The 13956-nt window shown below is 42.6% G+C and overlaps 1 protein-coding gene across 2 annotated transcripts in view; it reads left to right on the top strand.

Moving 5' to 3' along the window:
- The first annotated feature begins 351 nt into the window (after nucleotides 1–351).
- Nucleotides 352–13956, top strand: part of LOC141053838 (acetyl-coenzyme A synthetase, cytoplasmic-like) — a 53803-nt gene continuing 40198 nt past the window's right edge. Inside the window, exons 1-6 of one of the 2 annotated variants that reach the window (XM_073550948.1) lie at nucleotides 352–823; nucleotides 1285–1480; nucleotides 8542–8633; nucleotides 11707–11810; nucleotides 12726–12798; nucleotides 13039–13114. In XM_073550948.1, coding sequence (XP_073407049.1) covers nucleotides 676–823; nucleotides 1285–1480; nucleotides 8542–8633; nucleotides 11707–11810; nucleotides 12726–12798; nucleotides 13039–13114 — 689 coding nt within the window. In that variant the 5' untranslated portion in view covers nucleotides 352–675. Of the gene's footprint in view, nucleotides 824–1284; nucleotides 1481–8541; nucleotides 8634–11706; nucleotides 11811–12725; nucleotides 12799–13038; nucleotides 13115–13956 lie in introns of those variants that run through there. The other variant, XM_073550949.1, reaches the window with a different exon arrangement.

Here is a 13956-nt window from a genome sequence, read left to right as displayed (position 1 = left end):
GTATGATGAGAGGATTTCCACCTCTCCCAGATCTCAAATTTACCCGGGCATCCTCTGTTTCGATACAGCCTGCGCTCATATGGAATGATCGAGTTCACCAAATCAATCCAGCTCCTAAACGAGGGACATGAGCCTCAGAGATGTCAGATCACGTTATGTCCCGCTCCCTCAGACTCCTCTCTAGTCTCCAGCAGTACCCTCGCCCTTCTTCCTTATAGCGCCCTCTGACTTCAGCTGACTGTGCACCCCTCTCACCCCTCACGTCCCCACACTACAGCAGAGTCCCTCCCCCGTATATAGCGCCCCCTCAGACTATAGCAGCGCCTCCTCCGCCCGCTGACTCCACCATCTTGTGTGCGCTACATCTCCAATCGCAAGAGATGAGCCGAGCGCGTCATAGCCAATCAGAAAAAAGGTGTGTGAGCAGGGCGTTCACTGATTGGATGGTGACGTGTGAGCGTACAGACCCGGGCGAGATTCACAAATCGGGTCCTGCTGTAAGGATCGAGAGAGCAGCGAGTGAGGAGGCGGCGAGGAGGGATTACCGCGGCGAAATCCCATGTAGTCCAGTGCCCGGTCACCTCTACTCATATTACACGGCGGCCGGACGGGGCACTCGGCAAGCAGGCTAATAAGTCGTTCCTAAATTCGGAGCAAGGTGTTTGAGAAGCCAATATGCCAAGCCAGGTGAAGGCAGCGTCTCGGGTGGCTCCAGAAGACGAGATGACCTATCACCCCGCAGAGCCCCTGCAGGAGAATGCCCACGTCCCAGATCTGCGGACATACAAGGATCTGTATGAGAAGTCCATCCAAAACCCTCAAGGTATTCCTCCTATAGAGGCCAGTGTGCCCATGTCCATGTAGCAGAGCTGGGTAACATGTGCAGGGAGGGCATTAGGGGCAGGCAGACCAGGCAGCTGCCTAGGGCTCCGCTCCTCTGGTGTAGCAGTGGTGAGCGGGGCCCCTGTAGCAGTGGTGAGCGGGGCCCCTGTAGCAGGGGTGAGCGGGGCCCCTGTAGCAGGGGTGAGCGGGGCCCCTGTAGGCGCAGCAGAGCGTTTATTTACATAAACTTATGATACCAGAGTGCATTATGTGTAGTTTTTCATAGAACTGCATAATATACATCCAACACAGGTGAACGCAGTGTCTAAGTACAGCAGTATCAAAGGGTTAATGAATATGACTATTTTCTGTCCCAGAAATGTGAGGAGCCATAGTAAACCTTGCCTTACAGAATTACACAGTGATGTGCGTCCAATGATGCCTTGTCTTCCTTCTGCCCAGAATTTTGGCTGAATGTGGCTTCTGAATTTTACTGGAAGTCGCCCCCTACTGGCAAAGTGCTGGATTATAACTTTGATATCACCAAAGGCCAAATATTTGTGGAGTTCATGAAAGGGGCCAAGACCAATGTCTGCTACAATGTCGTGGACCGAAATGTCCTGGAGAAGAACCTTGGGGACAAGACGGCATATTTCTGGTAATGTGTATGTGAGAACAGATTAATACAAATGATGATGTGCCGGAGGCCGCCTGGGTAGTGCCCACTAGTGCCACCCAACAACTAGACTGAGTTCAAGGGACTGCCATGCTTTATAGCGTGTGCGCCCCACTTATCAGACACTGCTGGCAGACATTGTCGCCTCTTCTTTCCCAGCAAAGCTGCCCCCACTTGCCGCCTGGATGTGCAGGGTACTGCAGCTGGTCCCACTAATCTGGATGCATCCATTCCACCCAATTGTACCTGATCCATTGCTAACAGTCAATGGCTAAAAAAGCTCCGGCAGTCTACCTGCTTTTGGAAGAGGGGGAAAAAATTATGCAAAACTGGTGAAACATGGGAGAAAACCAGTCCCCTTTACACAATGGATGTGTGAATGCAGAGCTGGGCAGTGTTCAGATGAGGGTGTGAAAGATCTGTTTTCCATCTGAATTAACATTCATATCCCATCTGTACTTGGCTTTTTTTTTTTAACATTTCTGTGGCATCCATTTGTGAAAATGCACATAAAGCTTTCTTTTTTTTTTATTGCAATGTGTCCGTAAGTCAGCTGTAATACAAGATCTGCATGTGAGATATAGATCTATCTTATGTAGATATATATATTGTATTATAATATAATTTTTTTTTTTTTTTTTGCACACCCACAGACTTGAATGGGTGAGTCCCATCTGGAAAATGGAAGAGATTAGTGCATCTTGCGATATTTATTTTACACACGGACACCTCATCCATGTGGAGGACCCTCTCTAAGGCCGGTTTCACACATCCTGATATTTCCGGTACCGGAGCTGTCCGTGTGTAAATCTGTGGCATCCGTGTGCTATTTGTATGTCCGTGTGTACCATCCATGTGTGATCCGTGCGCTTTCCTTGTATTGAAAACATTTGTTAACCCTATGACGTTTAAAAACGCACACGGATGCCATCCGTGTGCGGTACGTGTTTACACGGACCCTTTGACTTGTATGGGTCCGTGTGATCCGTGCTGTTGCTTAAAAATGGACAGGTCAGTGTGTTTTGCACACAGACACACGGTCCGTGAAAACACGCGGACATGTACATAGACCTATTCATTTGAATGGGTCTACATGTGTCAGTGTCTCCGGTACGTGAGAAAACTGTCACCACACATACCGGAGACACAGACGTGTGAAACCGGCCTAATGTGAGCAGCGCCACTGAGTAATATTGGCCAGCGAGCGATCTGACTCGGGCTGAGCTTACACTTCTAATACTCTTTTGAGCAAGTCCTTAGTTCGGGATGGGGTTATTTGGAAGGAACAGACTTTTAGTCCTGTCTGATCTTCTCCCTTGTCTTTACTGATGGTCACTGTGCCGACCACAGATCAATACTTCTATCTGTAACCTGGGGATTTCTCCAGTAATAAGTGACATTATACCCATCATACTCTGTAGCAGATGATAACCAGAAATTCTGGTTGGTACGCAGGTAGATGGAGAATATAACCGGCTGTTCGAGTGGAACTACTTGTTTAGCCGTTGTTCATGTAATATAATTTCTGTACCATGTAAAGAATTTGTTGGGTTCCTTGGGGTAATCCTGTTACTATAAAAACAGCACAACTCCTTCTTGTAGTCACCCTGGTCTTTGGTTACAAGCAGGTAGTCCATGACCGATGCAGTCTGTCGTCCTCACCAAAATCCATTGTTAGACCGGGCATAATTCCCTTTGAAGAAATTGTCCAGTGACTAAAGTTGTGTACAAGTTGTTCAAACGGAACCTAATAAAACTTGTGTACGGCGCTCCTTTATGAAATCTGCGCCAGTGTCCCAATTTAAGATCCCACTTCTTGACATAGGAAGTTTGTATTCCTGCATTTGTTCAAATTCCTTGACTGTGGGAAAGGCGGTCCCCTAAATACAGAAGGTACGTGTTTATTAAAAGGAATCCATCTGCAGGTTTTGCTCTGTTGTCTGAGAGCAACATGATGTAGGGATTGATACCCTGATTGCAGTGATGTGTCATTTATTGGGCTGTGTTTCAATAAAAAGTCAGTGTTTTATCAGCAGGAGATAATCACTACAGCACTAGGTGTCCTGTGCCGTCCATTAGATTTTTGTGTACACTAGTCAGTTTACAATCGTTGTGGGCGGGGTTATAGCAGTGCTCAGAATGCTGTGATTTTATCAAAATGATGGAATGCAGACCAGCAAGTGGCACATCGCTGGATGCAGGGTTTAAGCCCCTACATCATGCTCCTCTCAGATTACAGAGGGAAAAAAAACTGCCGACAGATTTCATTTAGTTTCCAATTGAATGGCATGGAAACCATTTTCTATGTCACTGATTCATTCCCTTTTAAAGTAGTTAATAAAAACATGATTTATTGATCAGGTATTTGTGCAAAATTGTTTTTTTTTGTACATATTTGGCATCCCCCCCACTTATTGATCTGTATTAAAAAAAAAAACAAAACAAAAAAAAACCTCTAATCTTTTTCAGTTCTCACACTGGCTGCTTGGCCTATTTCGGTCTCCTGCTTCCAGTTCTGTGTCTTTTTACAGTAGAAAGCAAAAGGGTTATAGGAAGTTTCGCCCCCAGCAGTTCGTCCCAGGGACTGTTGACTGACTATAGGGTTAATCCCACCAACCATCTCTGCAGAACTGAGATATTGGCTTTGCTGAACTAAAGTGGTGGTTAACCAGCTTCTACAGAACCTCTTTATCAAATGTGCGGGGGCGAAATATACCCGGGGGCGAGCTGGTGGGGGCAAAACATCCAAATCCCAAGCAAAAGATCTATCACTTACAAGAGATGTTACCGCCCCTCTCCCTGAGACCACCATTGAGCATAATGCTATATCCTAGAAATATGTCGAAATTATACACTGGAAATACCCCTCACAGAGAAATAACAGATATTGATGTTCCCATAGAAGTGAATGGTGGTTACAGAAGCAGTGCGAGCGACTATGTTTCAGCAATTCTGGCGTTCCGTCAGTAGTGGAGCTGTAGCTACTTGGCTTCCTATTTCCAGATCTCCCATTCATTTCAAGTGGAGAACTCAGCTGTTCCCGTATCCCCCACCGCTTGTGGCCAGGTGGTCTTAGGGGTTTTTGTATCTCTGCCATGAAAGGCTGAGAGGAGAATGACCCTTTAATTCATGAATTTCCCATGGTGCACCTATTGCCTTTGATCGTTGTTAGTAGCAGCATTCAATAGCCTGGTTGACATTGTGATCCTCACAATTAACATTGATGACATCTCTAAATTACCTCCGGCAACTTCGTGGTGGTTGACGTGTTTCTCTTTATCAAAATGCTCCGGTGCTAGAGCTGCTATTACCCAATACCAGGTGTCTCACCTAAGCCTTCAAGGTTATTTTGGAGATGACCCAGATTGTGACATCATCTCAGTTTTGGGCCAGTCATCATTGCATCATGTTATTGAATAGCGGAGGACTACATTCTGTCCTCATTACAAAGGATCTGAGCCTGTGTGTCACCACTAAGTGATATTCTTAGTGCCTTGTTGCGGTAAGCAGACTAGATATTGAATTACTTTAAAGGACGTACTGATGGATCCGAATGACCTGTATAAGTATGGATAGCGACGCACAGGGAACACTCATCGTTCAGCTTCCCCTGAATATGGGGAGTTCTACATTGATGATTAATTTTATTTAATAAACCAATAATACATATGACAATAACCAACTATGTAAAACATCGCCTTCTTTCACCTTGTAGACTGCTTTTTCATTCCCAGTTGCTAGGTAAAATCTGTACTCGGTGAAGTGAGAGATTCCCACCACTGAGATAATTGACACTCAGTGCTTTTAAAATTCTATGGAGCTGGAGGCAGAAATCGACATTCTGGTGTGAGTTCTCTTAGAAACAGTTAGTGCGCATAATGTTCTATGGAGAATTAACTGGCATCTCGTTGCTGGGAGTGTTGGTTCTAAGCTAACCCTATTGTATATCTCCACCATAACCGTGCCCGTTCAGGTCAGATGAGCAGTTGTGTGACTTCTATGGTGGGAGCAGGAATGGGCTGGCACCACACTCTATTGGTGTTACTTATTTCAGGTTGAAAGTAGAATTCAGATTAAAATCCAAGACCTTATATTGATGCTGCTTCTGGCCCATGTAGTCCAGGTGAAGGTCTCCTGTAGACTTATCCCTAGAATCATTAGCCGTCTTTTCCAATAAGTAGAAGCCTCATCTCGCCGACCTGATCAGCAAGTCGTTTTTACATAGAAATGCATGTGTTCATTCTTTTGAACATTTAATTCCCTTTTTTTTTTTTTTTTTTTTTTGTCGTTTTCGGAACAGAGTCTGCCTGAAAAAGTTTTTTTGTGGGTATAGGGATATGATACATTTTATGTTAAATTGAATACTTTTTTTTTTTTTTTTCTGTGAAATTACTTTTACAACTTTCAGAACTCTAAATGAACACATTTTTATTCCTTATTACTTACATGTACAAAACCTTTTTCAATCTACTTTAATATAAACCCAAACTAAGGCTGAATGGTGGCCTTCCGTCAAGGACATTGGGATCAGTACTTGGTGCTAACTACACCATATACAGTCCATTCCCAGAGACACATATTTGTCATAAATGGGATGGCATATTATCGGCGTTGGCTGAGAGCGACACATTTATGATGTTCATCAGACGTTATTTAGCAGAGTTCTTATCTTTATATAGAACAGTGACGGCAGAAAAAAGGAAGAGCTTTGTGCTATTAAGGTCAATGCTAATAAATTGTAAGATAATAATTTTAGATCAAGTCAAACTTGTTATCTCACCCTTATTGATGAGCTCAAAATCCCGTCTCCGGATGTGCTGAACCCAGCTGCTAAAAGACCCCCGAAGGCTACACACCAGCCTATCAGTGGTCATTTAATGGCCTACAAATGTTCTATACAAAGAACAATGGCCGATATGCTGTCTCTGTGTGCATGGCAGCACATGTCCTGTTTCCGTGGAGCGATGCGCTGCTGACTACACCAATTTTTAAGCTTGCTTAAAAATCATCGTGCCCAATGAAAAGCATAATCGCTGAACTGATGATTAAGCATTCCTATGAACACGTTTTCTATGGGGCTTAATATAAACTTGCTTGAATATGACACGTCAGAATTTCTTTAAAAATAATCTATAGCCAGTTCTTGGTTTAAAGTGTACAGTATGTGTGCTTTAAAAAAAAAAAACCCAAACATTTGACATTTCATAGAGATGTGCCAAAATTGTGTTCAGTGGGGGTTTACTTGCTCTCCTCCCACGCTAAAGAGGTTCTCCGGAGACTTTCTGTTGAGCCGATCTTCAGTATATGTGTATCTACAGCTGGTGAAATAAGTATTGAACACGTCACCAGTTTTCTAAGTAAATATATTTATAAAGGTGTTATTGACATGAAATTCTCACCAGATGACGGTAGCAACCCGTTCAATCCACACAGGCAAAGAAATCAAGCCATAAATGTCCATAAATTAAGTTATGTGTAATAATGAAAAATGACACCGGGAAAAAGTATACTGGAATTTCTTTAATACGTCATACAAAAGCCTTTGTTGGTGCTGACCGCTTCATGACACCTCCGGTATGGAGAAACTAGTCACATACATTGCTCAGGTGTGACTTTGGCCCATTCTTCCACACACACACTTCTGAAGCTCCATGGGCTCCTTCTAAGAACTGAAAGTTTAGTTCCTTATATTACTTTTCTGTTTTTCACTAAGTGGCAGGATTGCTTTTTAAATGCTTATTTCACCAGCTATGTATAGAAGGATATATATGCAGGTAAAGATGATATTTTTCTGATTTGTACATTGCAAACCACTGAGCCATCACGCACTTAACGCAGTGAGGAAACCGTGTAAGGCTATGTGCACACGTAGCAGAAAATTTCTGCTTAAAAACCGGACTCCCTTCCCAGAAACTGCGCTGTTTTTTTCCGCGTGGTTCCAGACCTATAGAAATGGCCAGAAATGCGGAAAAATCCGCTAAATGAATGAGCATGCTGCGGTTTTTACCGCGAAGCGGTGTTTTTGTGGTAAAAAAACATCAATATGCACAAAAAGTGCAAAATGAATGGGAAGCTTATATTGGCAAATCCAATAAAAAAAAACTAAAAAAACGCTGTGTGTGCACACAGCCTTATGGTGACTAGTGCTGTTCCATGATGTATAGATTTCAATTTCATGAATTTTATTTTCAACTTTTCTTCTTCCAATTATTGGCATGTTTTGAAGTGAATAATTACTTTGCAGCAAATATTGTTCTAGTGACAGGTGTAATATTTCCACTGACTTGTTTTTTTTACCTGGTCATTTCTGTAATATCTGGTTCCACGAGGGCAGGGCTCGGGTATGACTAGTGTACACACTCCAAAAGGATCTGCGTCCCGTTAACTGCTCAATTGCCTGATGACAATCTGGTCTCTAACGCTGTGTATTAGTGGCGTCTTGTATATATCACTCACACATATATTGATCTCTATACTGAGTAGAGCTGAACGTTTTCTGTCCATATAAACGGGAATTATTCGTTATCAACTTTGTTTTCAGGGTGGCAGGTCAAAGAGGGCCTGTAACTAGGTTAAAAATGGTCAGTTTTTTTTCCATTTTGTGTGTGTTTTTTTTTTGTTTTTTTTTTTGTCACCAGTAAATTGTGCTTTGCATGGTTTTTAGGACATGAGCATGTCACATTTTTCAGCTTTTTTTTTATCCATTGACTTGAATGGGTAGTGGGGAAAAAAAGCACCAAAAACGCAGGTATCAGGTTTTGCTGTTTATCAGCTTGCGCAAGAGACAAATCTAGCATGCCAATACCGTCGCAAAAAAAAAAAAACACACAAGGAAAACTTTTTTTTCTGCAGTTTTTCCTGCCAAGCGATCAGGTTTTGGTGCAGAAAAAAAATGCCTAGTGTGAACTTACCCTTATAAGAATGCTTCAGTCAGAGAAGGTTGTACCTGAGAGTTCTCTCCACCATACATGAAGAAGGGGGTATCAAATATTCTCATAAAGCTATGGGAATAAAACTGACATACTCTTCATTTTGTATTTTAGGGAAGGCAATGCTCCCTCGGAGTCTTCAGTCATTTCTTACGCCGAATTACTCAAACAGGTGTGCAAGTCGGCAAATGTCTTGAGGAATTTAGGTAAATAGCGCGTAAGATGGCTGCACTGGTAATACAACTGTACAACTAGTTGCTGAACATGGTTGGTTTTATTACAGTTTATACCATGTTAATTATAATGTATATAAACGTAGGATTGCTGGTGGCTGGCTTTTGAGACCCCCTACTAAGCTCAAAAATGGGGGGCGAAGAATTCCCTGTATCAATGCAGAGGTGGGGCACATGCGTGACTGCAGTTCCTTGTATGTCTTTGGCGCTGATGGGAGAGTTATATCTGGAAGTTACTGAGCATTCCCACATGCTTTGAGACCCCTGGATGGGTTAGCGGCCTGCTCTGGATGGGTGAGGGTCTCGACAATCGGTGCCCTCCTGATTTCATACATGTTCCACCTATCCTGTGGATAAAAACCCCCCAAAAGCATTAGGTGTGATTCTTTGGAGTCTTGCCTGATTCTGTAATGTTGTACATCTATGACCACAGTTAAACAGCTTTTAGATATAAATAATAATAATCTTTATATAGCGCCAACATATTCCGCAGCACTTTACATAAAGCTACGTCATCGCTTCCTAATCTGTGGGATTTTTATTCCTGGCACTCCCACCATTTATCAGAAGTGGTTGCAATGCAAGTTACCGAATACATTGAGGTCCCTGTAGCCACTGGGCAAGGGAAGCATGGAATCATTCACTTTAATGAGGCTGCAGTTCCCTGCAAGGCAGAGTGCAAAATCCTTCCTTCTCAGGATCACCGATGGTGACCAAGAGCTGAGTATTTTACGTGGCCGTTGCAGCGACACTGCTGCCCTGTGAAACTAGGGTGTCAAATGAGTATTAAGGAATTCCGTCCCATAAATGAATATTTCTGTTGATGTCCTAACATTAGAAGCATTACGTAACCTGAACAGAACATATAAAACAAGTGATACATTTACAGACTTGGACATGGATATTAAATTTGTCTTCTCTGTCAATGGTTTACTCATTTTATAACCATATCCAGTTAGTCATTTTCTGCTCATTATGCCCAGAAATGCGGCCTATTGTAGGAACGACTTGTTTTAGTCCTGTATCGGCTGATCTGACATCTAGGGCAAATATTCAGAATATCATTGCAGACGGTGGATTATGTGATCTGTGCTAAAATGTGCAGGTTTATGTTATGAGTGAGGGTGTGGGGCGCTCATTTCTGGCCTATATTTAGAAGTTATCCCCTATCCTTTTGATGAGGGATAACTTCTCTATTGCTAGGGGTCTGATTAGTGCTTGGACACCCACCAATCCCAAGAACCGGGGCTCTTAGAGGTCAATCATCTGCAGTGGCGCTCCATTCACTCTTATGTGACTACCGAAGACCAGATGAGTGCACCGAACAGCAATCTGTCTCCCAGACATTTTGCGGAGTAGTTCTGCGCTGGTGTGACAGTCACACTGCTCAAACGGGGCACTCCACAGAAGGTTATCACCTATCCTATGGGTAGATGGGAATAACGCTTTTAAAGGGGTGGTCCAACTTTAGAGCCTTTTTTTTTTTTTTCCCCTTAAATTAATGCGATTAGGGCTATAGATCATTTCAGCCAAAAGATCTGAGATGAGTGCAGGCATGTAGGCGTTTCTTCCCAGTGCTTTTTTTTTCCTCTGATAGAGGAGCGTCACTGCTGAGCAAGTACATAAAGTGCAGCACAGATTAGTCTTGGCTAAAAGCTGAGATCCTTAGATCAGGATCAGAATAGACATCTATAGGACATTTCACAACTTTTCCATGTTCTTAGGAAAAGTTATTCAGCACATCATGCATTGAATTAGTGGACCCAATGTATTATATATTTTAGGAATCAGTCGGTCCATTTTATACCAACTTCACAGCCCTGCACACCCATGTCTTGCTTCAGCTATGCCTATTTTGGTGAAGGAGGGAGAAAATGACTAAAGTTGCAAAATTTTTGCAACTTTTCTAAGCTTTTTACCCCAATTTTCTTGTGACAAATCTTTGAATCGGGGTCCTTATCATTGTTCTATCAGATGCGTTGGGACATGATTTTGTGGAACTTGCTACTATATAGCTATGACCGGTTCTCCTCCTGCTCTGGTTCATGCAGCTTTCCTCAGACTGCGCAGGTCTCCAGTCCATACAATGGCTGCCGGTGGAGGAGAAGTGACCAGACCTGCCCATCAGTTCTTCCAGTAGAAAAGCACTTTTCCCCTGTGAGGTCACCTTCTCCTCCACCAGTAGCCACTGTATGGACTGGAGAGCTGTGCAGTCTGTGAGGAAACCTGCACTAAGAAGAGCAGGAGGAGAACCTGTCATAGCTATATCATAGTAAGTGCCACAAAATCATGTCGCAACACACCTGGTAAAGTAAAGGGACCAACTCCCGTAAGTATTTCCTGTGGCGCTATCTTTGTTGATTTTTCTTTGCGCCTATTGGTCAGAATAGCATGGTTGATCTGACAGACCTAACCCAAGTCAAAGGGATCCATTATGAACCATCACAAAATGAGTTAACGTGGATCTGCCATCTCTTTATTGACTGAACCCACGGCTCCTGTTTGATACAGAGGTGAGGACGTACACGGAGCACAGGAACCGCTCCTAGGTCGATAAGCTGAAGATTGCGTTCAGGTGTCTTCTGACAAAGTGAAGTAATAGGCCATATTTTACAATTGCCCGTAATAAAGATAAAAAAAACAGTTTTTTTTTTTTTTTTTTTCCGTGTCAGTAAGTTTCGCTGAGATAATGTACAATTCACGGGGTATAAGTAGTGGATGCATTTGTTATCATTGCTTTCCTTAGTATTATTGAGGAAATCCAAGTTGGTGATAACGTTCATGTCTGCTGTATAGTGAGTGTTCAGGAATTACATTGATGGCATTGTGTTTTCAGATACAGACAGCATGGTAGATGGGGTCCATCACTGGTAACTAATATTCTGAGCAAAAACCTATTCAGGTCTCGTCCTAGCGCACAATACTTCATAGACTCGTATTACTGTGTGCAGGAGACTTACACCCAATAAATATCTGTGTTTTAGTAAAAGCTGGTTGTAGGGTTACCTCGATTCTTATTTCACTCTGTCTTGTTTTTGTTTTTAAGGAGTGAAGAAAGGAGACAGGGTGGCCATTTATTTGCCAATGATCCCAGAGCTGGTATATTCCATGTTGGCATGTGCAAGAATTGGCGCAGTTCACTCTATAGTGGTAGGTTCTTCTTTGAAAATTGGTCTCGGAGCCTGTAAATGTCCCTACTGCGGCATGGTGGCACTGGTTATAAGACATAAAGAATGAATGCTTGCTCCAGCTCCTGGGTGAAGGAATAAAAAGATTTTTTTTTTTTTCTTTATTGAAATACGCTTAACATGGCAACAAGACGTGACTTTAAGGAGGAAGGCAAAAGCGTTGCATTTTGAACTCTACCCAACGTAAGAACGCCAGATGGCGTTCGAAACGCTTCACTTTTGCCTTCCTCCTCCCCTGACATCTTGTTGCTATGTTTTAAGAATATTTCAATAATGAAAAAAATCTCTCTATCCTTCATCCAGGAGCTGGAACAAGCCTTCATAGTTTTTGTACTATATCCACTGATATAGCCTTGGTTACAGCCATGGTGCCCCTATACACATTACATTACTTGGCTTTGGGATAGGACATCAATCAATCTAATGTTTGGGGCGTCTCCGAACAGATGATGTGGCCCAATCCTTTTTTTTTTTTTTATTTGGCAGATATGCTGTGGTCTATCAGCAGCTCCGTCCGGTCTCTTTCAAACACAAAGATTTGGCCGAGCCGCACATTAATGTGTATGGGGGAGTTGGGCGATCACCTGATGGCCATCGGCTGTTGGAAGTGTCTGGCCGGCTTTAGTCTCTTCTTATGTGTTTTTCCCGATTTTTAAGTAGGTGAAGAGATGCGTCTTGTCCATCTTTCATGCTGTAGGAATGAACATATTGCAAATATGACTTATGGGGGTTAGATCGATCACTGTGCCACCACCCCCTCCTCTGCATGTACCGATGGTCCAACATGAATGTTTTGTTAATTTTATGCATGTTGCCCACAAGATGCATTTTGGAATCTTACAATAATAAGGTATAAATCAAGAACATGCTTATTTAGTTTGCAGGCTTTTCCTCTGATTCCCTTTGTGAAAGGATCTTGGACTCCCAGTGCACTGTCCTGATCACTGCAGGTATGGAAAATCTAATGATCTCGGCACCTTCTCATGTGGCCACTGTTTGGAGAGCTCTTGTCTCATATATGATTGTGGTTATTCCTGGAATTATACACAATTTTTAGAATCCAAATTGAAAAGTAAGTGACCACTGCAGAAATATCTACAGAAAATCTACCATGTGTAATGTGCGCTTATTTATTGATCCAAAATTTGTGTGGCCATCAATCATGGAAAAAATAAATGCTTCTTTTTCAGATGGGGTATTCAGAGGAGAAAAAATCATCAACTTGAAGCATATTGCAGATGAGGCTATCCAAAAATGCAAGGAAAAGTATGACTTTCTAAATCCTTTTCCTGTTGTAATTTCTATAGGATACAGTTGTGGCAAAAAGTATTGACACCCCTGCAATTCTGTCAGATAATACTCAGTTTCTTCCTGAAAATGATTGCAAACACAAATTCTTTCGTATTATCTTCATTTAATTTGTCTTAAATGAAAAAACACAAAAGAGAATGAAGCAAAAAGCAAAACATTGCTCATTTCACACAAAACTCTAAAAATGGGCCAGACAAAAGTATTGGCACCCTCAGCCGAATACTTGGTTGCACAACCTTTAGCCAAAATAACTGCGACCAACCGCTTCCGGTAACCATCAATGAGTTTCTTACAATGCTCTGCTGGATTTTTAGACCATTCTTTGGCAAAGTGCTCCAGGTCCCTGATATTTGAAGGGTGCCTTCTCCAAACTGCCATTTTTAGATCTCTCCACAGGTGTTCTATGGGATTCAGGTCTGGACTCATTGCTAGCCACCTTAGAAGTCTCCAGTACTTTCTCTCAAACCATTTTCTAGTGCTTTTTGAAGTGTGTTTTGGGTCATTGTCCTGCTGGAAGACCCATGACTTCTGAGGGAGACCCAGCTTTCTCACACTGGGCCCTACATTATGCTGCAAAATTTGTTGGTAGTCTTCTGACTTCATAATGCCATGCACACGGTCAAGCAGTCCAGTGCCAGAGGCAGCAAAGCAACCCCAAAACATCAGGGAACCTCCGCCATGTTTGACTGTAGGGACCGTGTTCTTTTCTTTGAATGCCTCTTTTTTTTTTTTCTCCTGTAAACTCTATGTTGAAGCCTTTGCCCAAAAAGCTCTACTTTTGTCTCATCTGACAACAT

This window comes from Dendrobates tinctorius, unplaced genomic scaffold (genome assembly GCF_039654945.1).
Source record: "Dendrobates tinctorius isolate UK_male_01 unplaced genomic scaffold, ASM3965494v1 ptg000171l, whole genome shotgun sequence".
Lineage (NCBI taxonomy): Eukaryota > Metazoa > Chordata > Amphibia > Anura > Dendrobatidae > Dendrobates > Dendrobates tinctorius.
The sequence above is the reverse complement of the archived record's forward strand: the minus strand, read 5'-3'. Positions and strand labels throughout refer to the sequence as shown.